Source organism: Aphis gossypii, unplaced genomic scaffold (genome assembly GCF_020184175.1).
Source record: "Aphis gossypii isolate Hap1 unplaced genomic scaffold, ASM2018417v2 Contig00410, whole genome shotgun sequence".
NCBI classification, from domain to species: domain Eukaryota; kingdom Metazoa; phylum Arthropoda; class Insecta; order Hemiptera; family Aphididae; genus Aphis; species Aphis gossypii.
In genome coordinates, this window is record NW_026083097.1 from 22,248 (window position 1) to 42,451 (window position 20,204).

The window sequence follows — 20,204 nt, forward strand, 5'->3', positions numbered from 1 at the left end:
TATAGTTCTTAGATGGGAGACTACTCAGTATTTCAGTTACGTGTCATCTCTAATAATACTTACATCAATTTTATAAAAGCAATAAATAGAATATTATAATTTAGTGTCATAATTTGTTGTTTATTGTGACTATATATTACGTAGTTCTATAATATATTATGCATTCTACACTATTCAGTCACCAATTGATTAGTTAATTATACATACTAATTATACGTTTAGCTTATTTTCACGTCAAAAATGTTTATCGTTTTTCCGTGAAATCAGATTTTCAGTTTTATTGTACCTACTTATACCTCTTAGTTTGGATACATTAAAACAATAGTTAGCTATAATAATAGTTTATTATTATATTATAATATACAAATGCAATACGTAAAATTAAAAATGTAATAATTTACCAACTAGGAGCTATCTTTGTTTTCTGATGCAAGTCCATCCCTAATAGGTAAATTTCTATCAAATCGAGAATCAACCATTTCTGGCAATAAACAGTGATAGTAGAAGTTAGTTAATTGATGTAACATTTTTTCTGACCAAAAATTGTCGTCTCTTTTAATTTTTTCATACAGCATACCTCGAGGTGTCCAAATACAAAAATAACAAAATTTTCTCTTTGAAATATGAAGTTGACCTTGTACTTGGTAATAAAATGTATCCGTACGTTTCAATCGAAGCTTCCCATTCCTAATTTCACAACTTGAAATTTTTTTTCTTGATATACCGTCTTCAGGAGTTAGTTCTTTAGAAGTTATTGGACACTTGATTTCAACCAGTGAATCTCCATCAATCAGACCATCTGGAGAAGCAGCTAAAAACGGCAAATCTTTATCAATAATTAATCCCGACGGTACAATTGTTTTATTTAATATTCCAGCTAATGCAGATTTAGCGTTTTCTTCGTTTTGTGTTCCATATTTTGTTGCATTATTTCCACTAAATGAACCGTACAAAATATTCGAAACAGTTTTAGCTCGTGATGTTGTAACTCTAAGTTTGCATATTTTACCGAAATAAGAAGCTGTTAATCTTTTTTTCCTGTGCAGATGCCACTCCGTGCATTCATTTTGCCGCCGTGTATCTAAAATTAAAATTAAGATTATGAAATAATTTTATTTAAAAAAAAATTTCATTTAAAAAAAATATATAAAGTTTAATCATATACCTTTTTCAATTTGCTCTATTTGTTCTCCGGTTAGCTTCAAACGAGATAAAAAAATATCTTTTTTAATTTCAAATTCTTCTTTAGACATATCTGGAGAAGTAGTTAAATCCGCCGTAGCTCCATAATGTTCATCTGGTCCATTTACTGTTTTATTATAGACAGGAGGATGAAAGAGACGTCGTTTACTTCTGGATTCACTTTTTAAAATAGTTTTTGATATATACTTTTTAGTAAATATTCCAGGACTACGCTTAGCAATTTTTTTATGTAATGAGTACAAACGTCTAGGGCCCTCATTGTACGATGTCACCGCGGCATTACATCGTAAACTATATGATCCACGCATTGAAAAATTTACCCTTTTACCACCGATAAATTTTGCCAAAATGGAGTTATACGACTCCGCTGCATTATTATTTACTTTGTACAATAAACTTTCTGCGTGAAATAAAATGTGACTTTTAGCTGCCACTAATTCATCCCAAATTCCCAATGACTTCATTTCTGGTACTAAATTTATTTCACCATCCTTTGTCCCTTTACAAAAATAAATACTACAGTTTGTATGCTCACCAAAAACATGACTATGGCCATTCATTAAATCTTTTTTTAAATTCAACAATTTTTCTTCAAACGAAATGTCTTTTTTATTTTTCCAATACTTCACAGCTTCAGTGATTGCATACCTCAGACGCAAAATTCTGTCTTTTATTGTTTTCCTTATATTACCAGGAATATTCACGCCTCTATTTGTTCTTCTTTTTGTAGCAATATCTTTTAATTTGTTTACGTAATTACGTAAAATATGATTCGAACATTCGATTTTTTTTATAACAAAATCACTTCCATAGGGTTTGGCCAAATGCAGTTTATTCATGACACTACTGTCACCATCACCTACAATAAAATTAATTGAAAAATACATTCAACTATGCATTATATACATATTATAAAATTTACGTATTATACTGAATACAGTTAAAAAAATGACGTAAAACGAATTTATGTATAAAAATTAGATTTATATTTCATATATAAAAAGAAAAAGCATAATATATGCTTTAAAATCCGAGCCCTATTAATTATTTATAATACGTATATAATGACGTTTCGAGTTTGTTCTCTATAGCTACTTGAAGGAAAACGTATAGAAAACTTCGTGTTGAATTTTTCAACCTTATAAATATAAACACAAAAAAATGTTATGATTTTTCAACTTCAAAATTACTTGCAAACTTTCGCGATTTTGACATACTTCGTAAACATTTGAACTATAAACGCTTATAAAATTGTGACTTACCGCAATTTTTGATTTTTTTTTTTAACTACAATAAGAACAACTCATAAGGAATCTTGTATTCAATTTTCAAGTTTTTTTGGTTATCCAAAATGTTTTTATAAAATATTTTTTATTTCAAAAAAAAATTCTCAGAAAAATCGAAAATTTCAGTTGTCTATAAACAGCTCAAAAAATTCAAAATGTTTTGAAAATTTAACTATATAGATAACATTGATAAAAGCATATTTTAGTGAAAACTTCAAGTATTTACAATGATTAGTTTTTGAGTTACAACCATATCAAAAAATCGGTTTGGTCGAAAATTGCTTTTGCGTAAAATTCCCGTTTTTCCGTCACTTTTAGAAATAACATATAGTATATAATATATATATTTATATTATTACCTATGAGACGTGAATATATCAAATTATGCATATCAAGACTTCTTTTGAAACCATCGACAATGATGTCTGCTTCCATAGCAGTGGATGGAAAATTCCAATTTTTAAAACACATGTGTTCTTTAGGTTCTTTTTTGTTTTTATAAGCTCGTTGACATACACAGCAGTACTTATTCCTTACACCAATAAACAGAATTTTTCGTGTTTTAGCTCCAACAATACAGGCCTAAAAATTAAATTAACTATTATTTTTATATACTACAAAATATTATTATTACTGAGTCTAATCACTTGACACTTACAACGCCAGAAAGAGCATTGTACTTGGTTTTGTATGATCGTTTAGACCAAGCGCCGTCTGCTATCACAGTAATCATTGGTCTACCTTCAGCATCGACATCATTATTTTCAATATCAATTTTCGCTTCTTCTTTGCCAGCTAATTCCATGTCTTCCCATGATAATTCGTTCATGTATGTGGAAATATCGTTATGAAGTAACTGATATTTACTATTTGACATAACAGGCATGTTAGTAATAGCTCCTAATTCTTCAAGTTGTGCATGCCTAACATTAAACATTAAATTATAATAATTTATAATTATACCAGAATTAGTAGAAAATGAATGTTATAAAATGGCATAATTAATTTAAAAAATTGGTATATAAAAATATAAAATAAATTTCTTCTTTTAAAATTATGCCACTGATGTAAAAAAGACGATTTAATCTTACCCTTGTCCTATATTTACAGCAGCTGTCACCATTGCAATATTAGTGTTAAATTTAGTACATGGTGCTTCAGAATGTATAACTTCTTTTTGGTGACAAAAATTGCAGATAAAATAAAATGAACTTATAAAGCCATTTCTTACTTCATGACTAAAATTTAAATTATTGAAAGTACAACCAAATGCAGAATGATTAATTAATTTTATAGATTTAAATATGTAATTTATGTCCACAATCCGCCTCCCTTCAAGATTAATTTCATCTGCTTTATCTTCGTCATTACTATTTTTCATCGCCAAAGGTAAAGCAAGATCTTCCATAGTGTCATCAGAATTTATGACTCTAAAAAATACGTTGTAAATTAATATGTATAATATAAAAACACTTCCTTAGTGGTTATATTATTGAATACTTACACACGAACGTCACGATTTAATATTACATTTTCATTATTTTCAATTCGATCAATTGCTTTTTTCTACAAAATAAAAATTAATATTATCTCTATTAGGTTAGGTTTGTAAAAAAAATATTTTGAAATTGTTATTTTTTAGTTAATATTTAGCCATTATTTTGGAGTAACGACCACATAACTAAAACCGATTTTAATTAATTAATTAATTTTTAATATATAAGTTATAATTTTGTTAAACAAATTAACACTTACCTTTTTTTGATTAAATTCAGCTATATTCCCCTTTCTCTTGGGAGCTTTGCTAGGAAAATATTTCTGTTTTTTACCTTTTCGCCAACCACTATTACTATTCATTTTTTTAAATGTCAAAAAACAATACAAAAAGTAACGTTTATGACACGGTCACACGGTTCAAACGATCACGTTTGGAAGACACTCGCGGGCGTTTGCTAATTTGGAAGTGAATAAAACAGAATAAAATGTTTTATTGTTCATTTCAAAATGGTAATACAATTTACAAGACATAATATTGTAACACTATTTTTATACATTTTCAATACATATAATATACATATGTATTAACCTACTGATTTCCTAGTAAATAATATTATCGGTATTTTCTATCTATAAATCTAATCGCTAATGTGTTTATAAATAATATTCGTCGCGGCGTAGTGTGTCCGACGCCGATGGAGTCGCGTCGCGTCTAGCATTCCCGCACTCGCATGCACATGTCAATAAAATAAAAATACGGCCTTGTACAAATTTACTTTTTGAACAGAAATATGCTTCCGCTGTGACAAGATTGTGAGATTTTGGTTGGTCCTATTTTTATTCTGTAAAAACCTCAAGATTGCTTGACATGTTTCCAGATCTTGATCGAAGCATTTTCCGAAATATGAATTTATAACTTTGGTATGATAAAAACAAAATTTCCAAATTTGTAAATTTTTTCTTGTGGATATCTAAGGTAAAAATTTATATTTCAAAAAACGCCTCGATTAAGATCTAGAAAAGATGTCAGGCAATCTTGAGATATTTACAGAATAAAAATCGGACCAACCAAAATCTCACAGTTTTGTCATAACCAAAGGTCTAAAAGCGATATTTTTTAACCGGCTAGAACCACCTTAATTATAATATGTATGAATGATATTATTTTTTTTTTTTTTATTCTAGCTAAACAATCTTTTTGGACATATTTTAATTATAATGAATATCATAAAACATAACTTTACTAACAAAAAACAAACTAAAAGTACGTTAAAAGAATTAAATAATTTAAATTTCATATTCATTAAAAAATTTAAAAGAAAAACGTTCTATACACCTAATATGACTTATATCCAAGATGAAATTTGCAAATCTAAAAACCTAAACATCATTAAAAACATTTTAAATATCTCACCAGATATATATTTGAGAACTGCCGTACTATATAAAGTAAGTTTTGATTTTTTTGTTTAGACATCATGATATTTATTCACAAATTCTGATTATTTTATTTCATTTTATACTATGTTTCAGCTGCCTACAAAAATATATATTAAAAACAAAGGAAAAAAACAAGATTTATCAGTACAATATTTATTTCAAAAATTACAAGCCAAGGTCATCTTTATTTCACAATGTTTAAACTCCATCACTTCATCTCAAAACACATCAATCAACTCAATTCACTGCACAATAGAAAATGAAATTCAATCCTACAAAACCAATTTAAATAATTTTCTAATAACATTACCGAAATCGCGATTCCCATCCTTAACCAACGAAGAACTATATAAAGAAGTCAATAAAAATCATATGGTACCACATCAACAAGAAAAAGTATACAAAAAGTTAAATGAAGCTAATCCTTTCCGAACTTTAAATACACAAACTCCACAACAATTTTATCCCACAACAACACCATTTAAAAAATACATTATTGCAAATTATCCTAAGTAAATAAATAAAAAAATAATTTTGAAAAATAAAAACAAACGGGCTTGTTTGATATGAATTATTGTTGTTTATTACCATACTAACTTTCTAACAAGTAGCTGCCAGCGTTTTATTGGTGCAGATATCACAACTTCGGAGCATAAGTATGTAGAGGTCCCAACAGACAGCTGATGATTCTTGAGAAAAAAAAAACAATATCAATGTTAATAAATTTATTAAAATAATAATAATAATAATAATAATAATTGGTGCTCCCTTAGTATGTCTTTTCTCTTATATAATTTAGGACAATATTGGCATGCAAACGTCCCAGGTTTGTGGATTAACATATGTCTTTGATACCAACAATTGAATTTAAATGAGAGGTAACATTTTGTACAGTGGTATTTAAATGAAACATCATCATCAGTATTATCCTCTGAGCTGTTAGACGTTTCTGTTTCATAATCTGCCACAGTCTCTGTTATAATACAAAATTAAAAAAATATTGTCATAACTGTATTTAAAAAAAAAAAAAAAAAATTCTTATAATTAAATTATTGAAACTCATATGTGGTATGTACAATTGGATATTGTGTGAACAATATAGGAATATAAGTATATAGTTGACGATAGTGCAGAAATTCACACGATAAGTAGTAAAATGTATAAAAAGAACAGCAATATTACCTTCTGTTTTTTTAGATGATTCAGGAACCTCCACTGATGTATTCCATGGTATGTACCGAGGATTTTTTTTAAAAAAAAAAATCGAAATTCGTGAGAGGCGTGGTAAAGTGCATTTGTTTCGAAATTGCATACTAACACAAATTACTAACACAAGTCGTTATTCAGACGTCGTACCGTGCGGTTCTCGCTGAACTTTATCTTTTCAATTAACGATTTAATTAATCTTGTTATCACAATTTATTTTAGTCTTAACTTATTTAACATTTACGGTTTAAGTATTTTTGTTATTTTAACATTTAATTATCTTTGCACAATGCCCACTTCAACCAATGAAACGCTTGATACCAGTGAGACTCTCAAACAAATTTTGGATACGGTAAATGAACTTAAATCCACTCAAAACAAAATCATTGCATCTATCAATTCATGCCGGGAATCTAACAAAACCCAGGAAAAAAAGTACGTTATTATTGAGTCGAAATTAGATACCCTATCGAATCAACTAGCTGAAGTTATTTCTGAAAATAAAACCTTGAAAGCTAAAATTGAGCAGATCGAAGGCAAAATAACAATTTTAGAAACTGCGGCTTCTCCTGGAACTAATGTTGAATCAGTTTACTCTGAACTAATGGACCGTCAATCTCGAGCACGTAATATTATATTTTTTAATATACAAGAATTTAATTCTTTACCTGATCAGTTAACTGACACTCTTACTGTTGATGAAATACTCAAAAGCATTGATTTACAAATTAATCCTGTATCTGTCCGTCGCTTGGGCAAACAATCAAATAAACCTCGTCCTCTGCTTACTACTTTACCTAATTCATCCGATGTTTTTGAAGTCTTAAAAGTAAAACGTAAATTACTTAGTACTGCTAACTTCAAGAATATTCGCATTGCATCTGATCGGACAACACAGCAACGGCAATATTTTACTAAAATTATATCTCAACTTAAGCAACGTAGTGATTCCGGTGAAGATAATTTATTTATTAGATACATCAACAATGTACCTACTATCTCAAAAAACTTATAACATCAACTACCTCAAAAAATCTATCTGTATATTATCAAAATGTCCGCGGTCTAAATACCAAATTAGACGTATTTATACGTAACCTAGCACTTCTTAATTATGATTTAATTATATTAACTGAAACCTGGTTATCTCGTTCTGTTAATGACTCTGAACTTGGACTTTTTCCTCATTACACCGTTTTCCGATGTGATCGGTACGAAATTCATGGTCCTGACATTCGAGGAGGAGGCGTCTTAATTGCAATCAAAGTCCAATATCCATGTCATCGCTTAATTATACAACACGATTTGGTCGAGCAGCTATTTGTAAAAATACATTTAAATCACATTTCCCTAATTGTCGGATCCGTGTACTTCCCGCCGCGCTCTGATTTAAATTTATATAATAGCCATGTTAATGTAATCGATAATCTTATGAGTAAATATTATAATGATAAATTTTTGGTGTTAGGCGATTACAATTTAACTAATGTTAATTGGGTCTCTAATAACCGTAAAATTATTCCTAGATTGTCAAATAATAATTTGTATGAAACAAACATTATATCTGCCTTATCTTATGTTAATTTAATGCAAAATAATTTAATACATAATTCTTCTGGATCATTACTAGATCTAGTTTTCTCAAATATTGTCAATGTTAATGTTTCCTCTGAAGCTTCTCCTCTTGTCCCTCTAGACTATAAATTTCATCCTGCATTAAAAATTACACTTCCACTTTCATCCACAAAAGAAAATTTATATTATAATGAAATTGTTCATGATTTTATTAGTTGTGATTATAATGCCATTAGGTCTTGTATGGCCTTAACTGATTGGAGTTGCACATTTAAAGATTTACATATTAATGAAGCACTTGATATATTCTACTCTAAGTTACACGATATAATTGATATACACTGTCAAAAAAAACGTATGTTCTCCTCAAAGTATCCTTTATGGTTTTCCAAAACTCTAAAACAGTTAATATTCTCAAAAAAAGTTGCCCATAAAATATATAAACAAACTCCAACTAATGTAAATTATAATATATTCTCTAATCTACGTGCTCAATGTAAATTTGTTAATAAGACCGATTATGGTAATTTTATACAGAGAACTCAAAGTTCAATAGCCTCTAATCCTAAAAGGTTCTGGAATTATATTAATAGCAAACGTTCAAATTCTAATATTCCATCTGTTATCTCATATAATAATCAAACTGTTACTGGTGGTGACAAGATCGCGGAAAGTTTTGCCAATTATTATTCTACTATTTACAAACAATTAAATTTTATGCAAAAACCACCCGATGATATTAAATCGATGAAAGTCGATTTGAACACCTGCGTCATTACTTTAAGCGATATTTATGATGAGTTAAGCACCTTAAAATCCACTACTTGTCCTGGTCCTGATAATATTCCGTACGCTTTCTTTACAAACTGTAAATGTGTTCTGTCTATCCCTTTATTATACTTATTTAATATGTCACTTAATTCTGGTGTTTTTCCGGATAAATGGAAAATTTCTTATATTAAACCGATTCCGAAAGGGGGAGACATTACTTTGGTCACTAATTATCGCCCAATTTCTATAATTTCGATTATTCCTAAATTATTTGAAAGTATTGTACACAAAAAAATTTTCCCGTTATTTAAAAATATTATTTCTGATGTTCAACATGGCTTCATGCCTGGTAAATCAACAACCACGAACTTACTAGTACTCCAAAATTACATCCTACAAGCTTTCAGAACTGGACTCCAAGTCGACGTTATTTATACTGATTTCTCCAAGGCGTTTGATAAAGTAGATCATTGTGCTCTAAGCACAAAGTTATTTAATCTAGGCATACGTAATCCTTTCCACTCTTGGTTAGTTTCATTCATAACTGGAAGGCAGCAATATGTAAAATGCACGAGTTTTAATTCTTCATTATTTAAAATTAACACTGGTGTTCCTCAGGGATCACATTTAGCTCCACTTCTATTTAATTTATTTATCAATGACATCAAATTTTTAAACTCTAATACGTTACTATATGCAGATGATATGAAAATTTACCGTATAATTACATCACCAGCAGATAATTTGTTGCTACAGGATGACTTAAATCGTCTTAGCACCTGGTGTACTCAAAATAATTTATCCCTCAACATTAACAAATGTAAAATTATTACCTTCTCTAAAAACCGTACACCTACTTTATATAATTATTATATAAACAACATTAAATTAGATCGAGTCTATCTGTACAAGGATTTGGGAATTTATTTTGACCCATCTCTTTCATTTAATGATCACTATATTTATATTCAAAATAAAGCCTCTTCAATGTTAGGTTTCATAAATCGTAGCTGTAAAGACTTCGTAAATCCTTTAGCTTTAAAGTCACTCTACTGTTCCTTCGTTAGATCATTACTTGATTATGGATCTATAGTATGGTCCTCACAATCAATCGGTGCTACAAAAAGCATGGAATCAATTCAAAACCGTTTTCTACGTATCATTCAATTCAGATTATGTATCGAACGTGTGCCTCACTCATCGTATCAACCATTATTGTCCTATTTAAAACTAGAAACCCTTGTCAATAGAAGGAAAAGACTGGATCTATGTTTTATTTTTAAATTAACGAATGGGTATATTAACTGTCCTGAACTACTTTCTTTATTGAATTTTAATATCCCAAATCGTAGAACTAGGCAATTGAGTACTTTTTATGTGCAACTCCAACGTTCAAATTATGGTCTAAATGCTCCTATGAATAGATCAATGCAACTTGTTAATTATTTAAATGTTGATCTATTTTCCTGCGTCTCCTTAAAGGATTTTAATTCTTACCTAAATAATATTTTAGCTGTATAAATGTTTTAATCTATGTCTATTTCTTATAAGTCGATTTCCAATGTTATACAACTTTATTCTGTATTCTAACCTTTTTGTTTTCAGTGAATTATTTTCAACCATAAGTGTCTCATCACATACATTACTTAAACTTGTATATTTACCAAATTGAAACTATCTGTAAAATTGTCTTATTATTATTTTAAAATTAGTGTTCATGTGATAACAAATATTATTATTATTATTATTATTATTACTATATTATATAATTGTAGACGTATGTCTATAATAAATGTAACTGGGTTCGCCCGTTTAAAAATTATACAAATAAATAAAATTATCTTTTGGGTAAAAAAAAAAAAAAAAAAAAAAATAATAACGACTTTATTCATTTTATTGAAACTTAAAAATATTATAGATTGGGAAGGCCGGATCTAGGGGGGGAAGTCGGGGATTTATCCCCGGGCGTATAGTTTTCGTGGGCGTATTTTAAGGGTTTTAAATTTAAAATGGTCTTTGAAACTGTTGGTGCTCACACTACTATGTGAGTGTGCTTGATTCTTCAAAAAAAAAAAATAATATTTGTTCTGGTCATTTACGGATTTGAGGATTGAACTTCGATTTTTGATTACAATGCTAAAAACAAAAAAAAAATATATGAATTAAAAACATGTAAAAATGTGTAAAATTTAAAAACTTATTATAGGACTCATAAATAGAACTCCAATTGTACTCCAAACCCATATTGTCCAAAGGCCAAATAGTATAAAAACTGCAGTGAAGAGATTAAAAAAAAAAAAATTAAATATGTAGCATTGTAGCTCTGTCCACAACTAGTAGTGTAAGTTAAGTGTAGGACATGTTGCAAACAGTTAATACAAACTACAAATCGTATATAATTGATATTAAAACAAATATTATTATTTTTTTTTTTTTTTAAATAGGCAGTAAATGCCATAAGTTATAGCCTATCAGAATGGCGGAATTTGGGTCATATATATGTTAGTACTCACCATGCTGCGTACGGCATTAAACAAAGAAGAACATTATAATATTGATGATTGCAGTCATATATTAACAAACAATTTTAAAATCCAATCCGATGTATTATTAAAGAATTCTACATACATAAATAATCCCTTAAAATCTCAAATTTTATCAATTATACAAACAATGGAGTATGAAGAAAACTATTTACATAAGACAGATAGCATAATAAACATGCATGGAAAATCACACAACTACTTAAAAAAAAATAATAAAAAATTCATAATAAATTATAAAAAAAAAATAGAAAATATATTAAAGTCTAAACAGTTCAAGTCCACAATGGAATTTGAGAAAATTAAGTGAGTAAAAAATATAAACATAAAATAGAACTAAAATATAAAAAAATCTATAACTATACCTAAAACTACAAATTTGAAATTGATGTATTTACAGAGATTTTGAATATAATATAGGTACATGATGGCACTAATGACCTTTATCCACCATTAGATCTTAAATTCAGTAACGAAAAAACTATTAATATTAATTACTTTAAATCGCAGACAATAAAACTATACACAATGGTACAAATTAACGATGAAGAAGAAATAACAAATTTGAAAATTGTCCATAGTTTTGTTAAAAACACAATTACATCATTTGCCCAATATGATGGCAATTTGAAAGAAATTTTGTAAGCCTTAATTTCTTTTCTAATTCAGTACTTTATTTAATAATATACAATGATATATAAATCTCATTATGTTGTGTTATAGCTGTAACAAAATTGCATTTAATTTGTTATTAAATGTTATTGAAGAATATAAAAATTTCATTAAATACCATTGCGATGTTTATACTAAAAATGGCGAATACATCTTTAATTCAATCATTAAATATGAGTTGCAGAAACTATTATATAAAATTGATCATGATGAATATGATGAATTTTCATACAACAAACTGCAGTGAGTGTTATTATTATCATATGTTTGAATAAAAGTATAGTACTTTATAAACTATTGTTTGTTATACAGATATGTGGTTGCAGATGATATAATAATGGTGGATACAGGTGAAGACTATTTGGTGAAATTCTATATGGAAAAAGAATTGAAAACATATAATGAATTTGATTTTGTTGATATATTGGTGATCGGGTCAATTCTTAGACAACAATTTCTAACTGTAATAAATTTAAAAAAAGTAATTTATAACAAATATTAATACATAATTTATTTTCAGAGCAAACAATTATTTGAACAAATTGTACAAATATCGCAATATCTATGCCTCAATTTTAAAAGCACACTAAATTATTGTACATTCCATAAATCATTAGAAAAACTAAAAAACAAAAAAAAAATAAATTCCATTCACAAACACGATATATCAGCATTACATCATATAATAAACACTGAAAACAGTGAAATAAAAAATTTAAAAAGGTCTTCTTATTTTCTGATTCGAATTATAACGATTAAGGATGTACAACTTTCCGTAATGAAGTTCAATACTTCGAAAATTAATTGCAGCTTACACACTAAAAAAAAAAAAAATTAATTTTGTAATACACATATTTAATGAATTAACTAAACAAAATTATAACATCCTACCATCCAAATTAACCGATATCTATAATAATTCTAGTCTCTCCCAATATAATATTAAAATAAAAAATCTAATAAAATACATAACAAATTCAACTTCACAATTATATGATTTCAACTTTGTAACACCTCCTAATACCCCAATACAAATACGCACAACACCTGAATTAGTTATTGAGGACACACCAGAACGTCAAAAAATAAATGTAAACAAATTTTATAAAAGGTACCTACATAGTTCAGTATCTATATGGCTATAGGTTTGTAAAAGAGTAAAGGTGACTTAATTAGATTTTTTTTCATTTCAAATCCATGACAACATAAGTAATTCAAATTTTAAATAATATAGATTAATTGTTTAATTTTAGATTCTGAACGGAGTGATGAATGTATTGATTTTACAATGATGTGTGTTTTTTTTTGTCTGTCGACAACATTTGGAGCAGTAAAAATGCTTCGATTTTTGACTTCAGCCCTTCTTTGAAAAGGAAATTGAATCTAATTGGTACTTTGGGGGGTCAAAAGTTAAAAATTTTCAATACTTTTTAAATGAATCGGGAAAAACCCTAAAAAAATGAGGGAAAACCGGGATTTTTTACGCAAAACCAGTTTTCGTCAAAATCGAATTTTTTATTTTGCAATAACTCAAAAACTCATCGATTTAAATACTTGAAATTTTCACCAAATGTTTATATTAGCGTTTTCCATACACCGTTAAATTTTCAAAGCATTTTGACTTTTTTTGAACTATTTATAGACAATTGAAATTTTCAATTTTTCTATGTATTTTTTTTTTAAATAACGATAAAAATATTTTGGCTGACCAGAAAATCTTGAATATTTAATACAAAGTTTCTTATAAGTTGTTCTTGATGTGATAAAAAAAAATCCGAAATTGTTAGTCACAATTTTTTTTTATAAGTGCTTAAAGTTCGAATTTATACGAAATATGTCAAAATTGCGAAAATTTGCAAGTAATTTTGTGGTTGGAAAATCGTAAAATTTTTTTCTCTTATAACTAAGTTTTGAAAATTTGGTACAAGGTTCTCCATAAATTTTTCTTCAAATATCTGTAAAAAAAACTCTACCGGATGCAGACAAAACAATTTTATGAGTGTTTGAAATTTAAATTTGTACAAAACCGCGTTAAATACGGTTTAGCCTCAAACGATTTTTGATATTTGTTATTATTCAAATAGTATAAGTCGTAAATACTTGAAAATTTTACCAGTTATTTAGATTGGAATTTTCTTTACATGATTAATTTTCAAAATATTTTGAGTTTTTTGAGCTATTTATAGACAACTGAAATTTTCAATTTTCCTAAGAATTTTTTTTTGAAGTGTCAATAAAATTTTTTTGGCATAGTCAAAATATTTGAAAAATTAATACAAAGTTCCTCATAAGTTATTCTTATAGTGATTAAAAAATTATAAGAATACATATGCATAATTTTTTTTTATTAGCATTTGAAGTTCAAATTTTGACAAAAATTCGTCAAAATCATGAATATTTGCAAAATATTTTATAGTTTAAAATTCATAAAATTGTTTGTATTTATACCTAAAATCTAAGTCAAAATTGATTAACCATGCCTTTTGCGAATGCGTCCTAATTGAAAAATAAAATATTTGTTTCAAAATAGAATATACGACAATATTTAAATATAATATATCCTAGACTGACAAATCATCTCCGTTCAGAATCGTTTTTCGTATACAATGATTCCTATCATTGCATTCAAATGTAACCTACCCTAGTCCGAGGTCCACCCCACTTCCTAATGTACAGCAGAGCGGTACCCACTTACCGACTTTTTGTTATTATTTACCCTTAAATTTCATGAGTGACATTACGCTTGTAAGTAAACCTGGATTCAAAGAGAATTTTGATGCCCATGCTCGAAGTGTAGACATACCTTAAGATGTGCATTTTTAAAATATTGTTATATTATGTTTTAAAAATAAATTATGAATTTATTAAGAACTACATATGTATGATACTATTGTTACTCAAAATTATTAAAAAGTCACCATCAGCAATAAAATATCTAATTAATAATAACCTGGTAGAGGAAAATTTTTCTTTGTTCTCAAGAACCTAGGCTTTTTGGTGAAACACTCCTTAAGGTAATTGCTGACGAGATATCTTCAGGAGTCCACTTATAAGTTTTTTTTTTTTGGATTAAGTAATAATTGAATTTGTGTGGGTGTGAATAATTGATTCAGTTTATTTGAAAATTCAGTTTCAACCCTTTCATTTTCCAATTTCAAAAATTGGTCATACCATTTAATTTTATTTTGTAAATGAAAAATAATTGTTTTATTCTTATCATTTATTTCAGCAAGTTTTTCGTTTTGATTTTTAATAACTTCATAATCGCTTTTTAGCCTAAAAATAATATGTTGATTGCTGTTATACATAATACAAAATAACTATCTAATACCAGTGTATAACTCACTAGATAACTAACTCAATCTACTTTCTTAAAGTTTATAATATACAAATTCAAAAGTGTATAAAATGGTCCATAAGACATTAACATTAGCCATAGGTTAGGAAGATAGGAAGATAGCAGATAGGAACGATTTGAAGCTACACATAGAAAAACATTGTATATTTTAATTACTTTCCACAAGATTTATTTTGTAAGCGCAATGTCAATATAATTGAATAGCTACTATGTTAAACATTTAAAATTAAAAAAAAAATACAAATATATATTATATTTTAATGATTTATCTAAGATAATAATATAATATATAAGATGATTATAAAAACACAACATATAATCTATAACTAATAACATATATTCTTTAACTAATAACATATATTGGAATACATTTACATGAAAATATTATAATTTATATCAAAAGTGGTTGAGAAAAATTGTTTAAAAGTTGTTATGTATACGTATACCACAACATTGAAAACTAATTCATGATCTCATTGGTATTTATTTTTGGCATTAACCAATATAAACCATGAATCACAGGTTTCAATGAAGGAGAATCCACATTATTGGTTCTATTCATCCTCAATTTTGTCCACATTAAAACATATATGAAAACATAAAAACGATTATAGTATGCATTATATTATATGAAATGTTATCACAAAAGATTAAGAAGAATACTTTAAAAAATAATATCTTGATTACATACTTTTGAAATTCTCTGTTATTGTTTTCCAACATTTCATCCTCACACAAAGGCTCAATTTCAAGCTCATCGCATAATTTACTAAAATTAATTTCCAAGTTAGAACAACACTGAGTTTTTAGAGAAAAATCACTAAAACATAAAATTATAATTTATTAAAGTAGGTACCAATGCAATAATATTTAAAACGTTCACTTTAACTGATTATTAATAAAAATAACTTTACTTTGATTTAGTAACTGTAAAAGAACCAGAAGGTGTTCTTATAATAAATGATGGTGAATTTGATGAAGACAATCGGTTGTAAGGAATATCGTCATAATAATATCCAAACGTGCTACAAAATTAAGATTCATAAAATATCTGTAAATCTTAAGCAGAAAGTTAAGATAAATGATGAAGTAGGTATATAAAAGTACCTCAATGGAATTGCATTTGGTAATAATCTTCTGCTAGTTATTGGTGAAAAACCAGCAGTACTTTGAACAAATGTCTTAGCAGCAAAACTGTCAGTAGATAATGATTACTGCATACTACACCTGAATTTATGATATAAAAATACCAAATGTTATATAGGTAGACCGAAATTTCAAAAATAAAATATTCTTAATACCCGTTTCAAAATTAACTTTTGTAACTTTAGATTCAAGTTTAATTTGATCGAACCATTTTTTACGCATCTCGGGGTCTTTTGGGAACTTATGAAGATAAACATTTGAAGGTTTTCTGTAATCTTTTTTCCTACTTCCACTGAAACACCCTTCGAACGAACACATCGGCATTTTATAAATAAGTGCGAAATCTAATTTATAAAATTACTACAAGTCTTTAGAAAAAATATTAAATAAGAATTCGAAGAGTAATGTCTAATTTCGAAAGACAGTAGACACTTTTCATTTTCCAAAATATATCACTTTTATCACAAAACGAATTATGCATATTTGATAAGTCTTGTGATCAATTCTCGACCAATGAGAAGTGAAGCATAACGTACGCCATATTTGCGCAGAAAATCATCAGAATTAAATATTGCTGTCATACCTGTTTATTTTGTCATGCTATCGACTACAGTTTGAGATGGAGAATCGTGTCGAACGTCGAGCTCTTAAGCCGTTTCCGAACCGCAGAGAACACCGCATTAATCGCTTCGATTTACTGGTCAAAACGTCAAATCCTTAGGATTCTCGCGTAAAGAAAACTCGGAAAATAAAAACGTTCTCACGTCATCGAGTCTCCGTCCGTAACGATCGTAAAAGCAGAATCACCGTCGTTATCGTACGTACGACGACGATTTAATAGACGCGCGCGCCATTCCGACGTTCCTCTCACGGTTCGAAAATCAAATACAAACGCCCGTCGTAAAGACCAATAACGTTTATGTCGTGGAAACCGAAACGCGTTATGATGTATAGGCGTGACCTGAAAAGTCTCCGTATTCGTACGCGTATTTTAAACGCGGTCGATCAAAACATCGAGTCCGTTCAGTTCCGTATTATATTACGCACAGGTATAATGTACAGTAATATATTTTTTGTCACGCCTGCACCGAAAGTTTGGTTTTCGACCACGGTTGAAGCGTTCGAAAGCGTCCTTTTTCCGTCCAGCGGGCGGTAAAGTGGAAATCCCCAAAGTGCCGGGCGGAAAAGAGGAAATCCCCAAAAGTGCCGGGCGGAAAAGAGGAATTCCCCAAAAGTGCCGGGCGGAAAAGAGGAAATCCCCAAAAGTGCCGGGCGGAAAAGAAGAAATCCCCAAAAGTGCCGGCCGCCGGGTACGTAGGTATCACCAGAAACAACCAGAAACTAAAATGTACACCTACCACGGTTCTTACAAAACATAAACTTTTGGTTACATCTTAAATGTATAGTAACCTCCTTGCACGACGCATAAACATTTAAACATATTTAATTTGCACTGTTCCTATATAAGTGCGTCGAACGATGCGTTAGTAATAGTCTATAATTGTTGCATAGATCCATGCATAACATTTTTCATGAACGCAGGGGCGTGACAAAAAATAGTATGTGTGGCTCGCGCGGGAAGGCCATTTCAGTCTTGGGCGAAATGCGGCACTTGCCTACGGCTCGTGCCGCACACAACGCCCGCGACTGAAATGGCTCACTTCCCGCCCTTGCCACACAATATACTATTACGCGTACACCCGCTCCGAGCTCACAAGAGCGCGTGTCGTTTTAGACCAATACATAAGACAATAGCATTAAGATAATATTATTATCGCTCTCGAGAACGTTTTAAAGATGCTCACTGTCGAGCTATAATAATAATATACGTAGTGTACGCGGGAAAAGGTATAGAAACGGAAGAATGGGAGGAATACTTTGGAAAAAAAACGTATCGAAACGGAGCGGCGGCGGCGGACGACGTTTTCAAAAAGAGCGCGGCGGAACGTAATTTTCTGATTGGTAATCGTCTATAATACGGGTAGCACGGCGCCGGTGGAAAGACGAACCGCTTCACGTTATATTATATAAGTAGAAGTAGATAGATTATATTCATTTAAATCCATACTGCATTCGTCTTCGTCATTATTCTATTAAATATTTACTGTTTAGTAGGTACTTATTAGTTATTAATTATTATTTATTATAATAGATATACCGATGCACGACTTACCTACCTCATTTAATTTACTCTTATCAAGTTACATACCACCATAAAAGTCTGTGTATCCTATCACGCACATCAGTCGTTGAAAGTGAATACCAGAATACCTATTATTCAAGGTGTATTTAACAGGTGTCGACACTCACAAACGAAGCCCGTTGATGAAATGAACGAAATTATTACTTCACTTGTATATTCCGCTAGGGAGCGCTGTCTACCCCCGGAGGGCCGATTATTTTCAATTTTTCCCATGTGTTTTAATTTGAAATTTCGTATTATTTAATATTTATCCTATTATTTATATGAAATGTGAATTATTTATATTTATATTTATATGTGCAAGTGTTTACGAATATATCTGCTGTCTAAATTAAAACGAGGTTGTATGAATTGTTAAAATAAACAATACAATAATAATTAATATAGGTAGGCATTATATTATCTATATCCATAGATTAAATATACTATAGATAGCCCACCGGTATAGAAGATATGGAAACGTATAAATTAATAACACAACGTCTCAATAGATAGCGTACGCATTTGTGTAATATCGAAAAATAGATTACAATTAATATAATAAATTATTATTAAAATCAAATAGAAAGGGAAAAATTGTCTGTGCGGGGGGGGGGGATATGACTGGCGTTCGACCGGTTTATACTAAAAATAAATTGCGATACGGAGTAAATGAATAATGAAACAATATAAATAAGTACAAACTATAATCATCAACGCTTATACAACAACTCTATATTGTTACTGTAGACAAAAATAATAAATAATAATATGACATTATTAAATATTATAATATTAAAACTTTAGAACATTTATAAATCTGCACGAGCCGCGACGACATAGTTTTCAACTTTTCCGTCAATTTACCAATTAGTATACTTACCTAAATAATATCATGGCTACAAAAAGCAATAAATGTATGTTTTTTAACTGTGGCAAAAGTAAAAGAAATGATAAAAATACAAAGTTATTCCGTTTTCCCAAAAATCAAGACCAGGCAAAAGAATGGGTTAAACAGTCAGGTTAGTTACCTAGTTAAATAACATACATTTTAAAAATTGAATTATTATTCTTTTAAAAAATTTAAAAATAAATACATTTAAATTGTATGTATAAGCGTTTAAAGTTTTTTTGAAATATGTCAAAATTATGAAAATGTAGAAAATGTACAAGTAATTTTATAAATTTTATAAATTTCATAAAATTTTTTGGATTTATATCTTAAGTTTAAAAATTCAACACTAAGTTTTCCATAAGTTTTCCTTCAAATAGCTTTAAAAAAAACTTGAAGACTCATTATAAGAAAAATGTTATGAGTGTTAGAA

At 28.8% G+C, this 20,204-nt stretch overlaps 1 protein-coding gene and 1 pseudogene across 1 annotated transcript; both read right to left on the reverse strand.

The window, feature by feature from the left end:
- Positions 1-404: 404 nt before the first annotated feature.
- On the reverse strand, positions 405-3,436 carry LOC126554054 (uncharacterized). The gene is made up of 4 exons (XM_050209170.1): positions 3,148-3,436; positions 2,849-3,071; positions 1,166-2,062; positions 405-1,081 (listed from the first exon to the last, which is right to left on the reverse strand). Exons 1-4 carry the CDS (start codon positions 3,424-3,426, stop codon positions 405-407), a joined length of 2,076 nt encoding a protein of 691 aa, XP_050065127.1. The 5' UTR covers positions 3,427-3,436.
- Positions 3,437-14,653: 11,217 nt separating this feature from the next.
- LOC126554055 (uncharacterized) lies at positions 14,654-17,021 on the reverse strand (annotated as a pseudogene).
- Positions 17,022-20,204: the final 3,183 nt, after the last annotated feature.

Excerpts from the sequence above, each read along its gene's own strand:
- LOC126554054 (XM_050209170.1), bottom strand. The coding sequence starts at position 3,426 with ATGTTTAATGTTAGGCATGCACAACTTGAAGAATTAGGAGCTATTACT. Across the intron at positions 3,072-3,147 it reads ACAATGCTCTTTCTGGCGTT|GCCTGTATTGTTGGAGCTAA; the intron begins GTAAGTGTCAAG and ends TTTAATTTTTAG. Across the intron at positions 2,063-2,848 it reads GATATATTCACGTCTCATAG|GTGATGGTGACAGTAGTGTC; the intron begins GTAATAATATAA and ends ATTTTATTGTAG.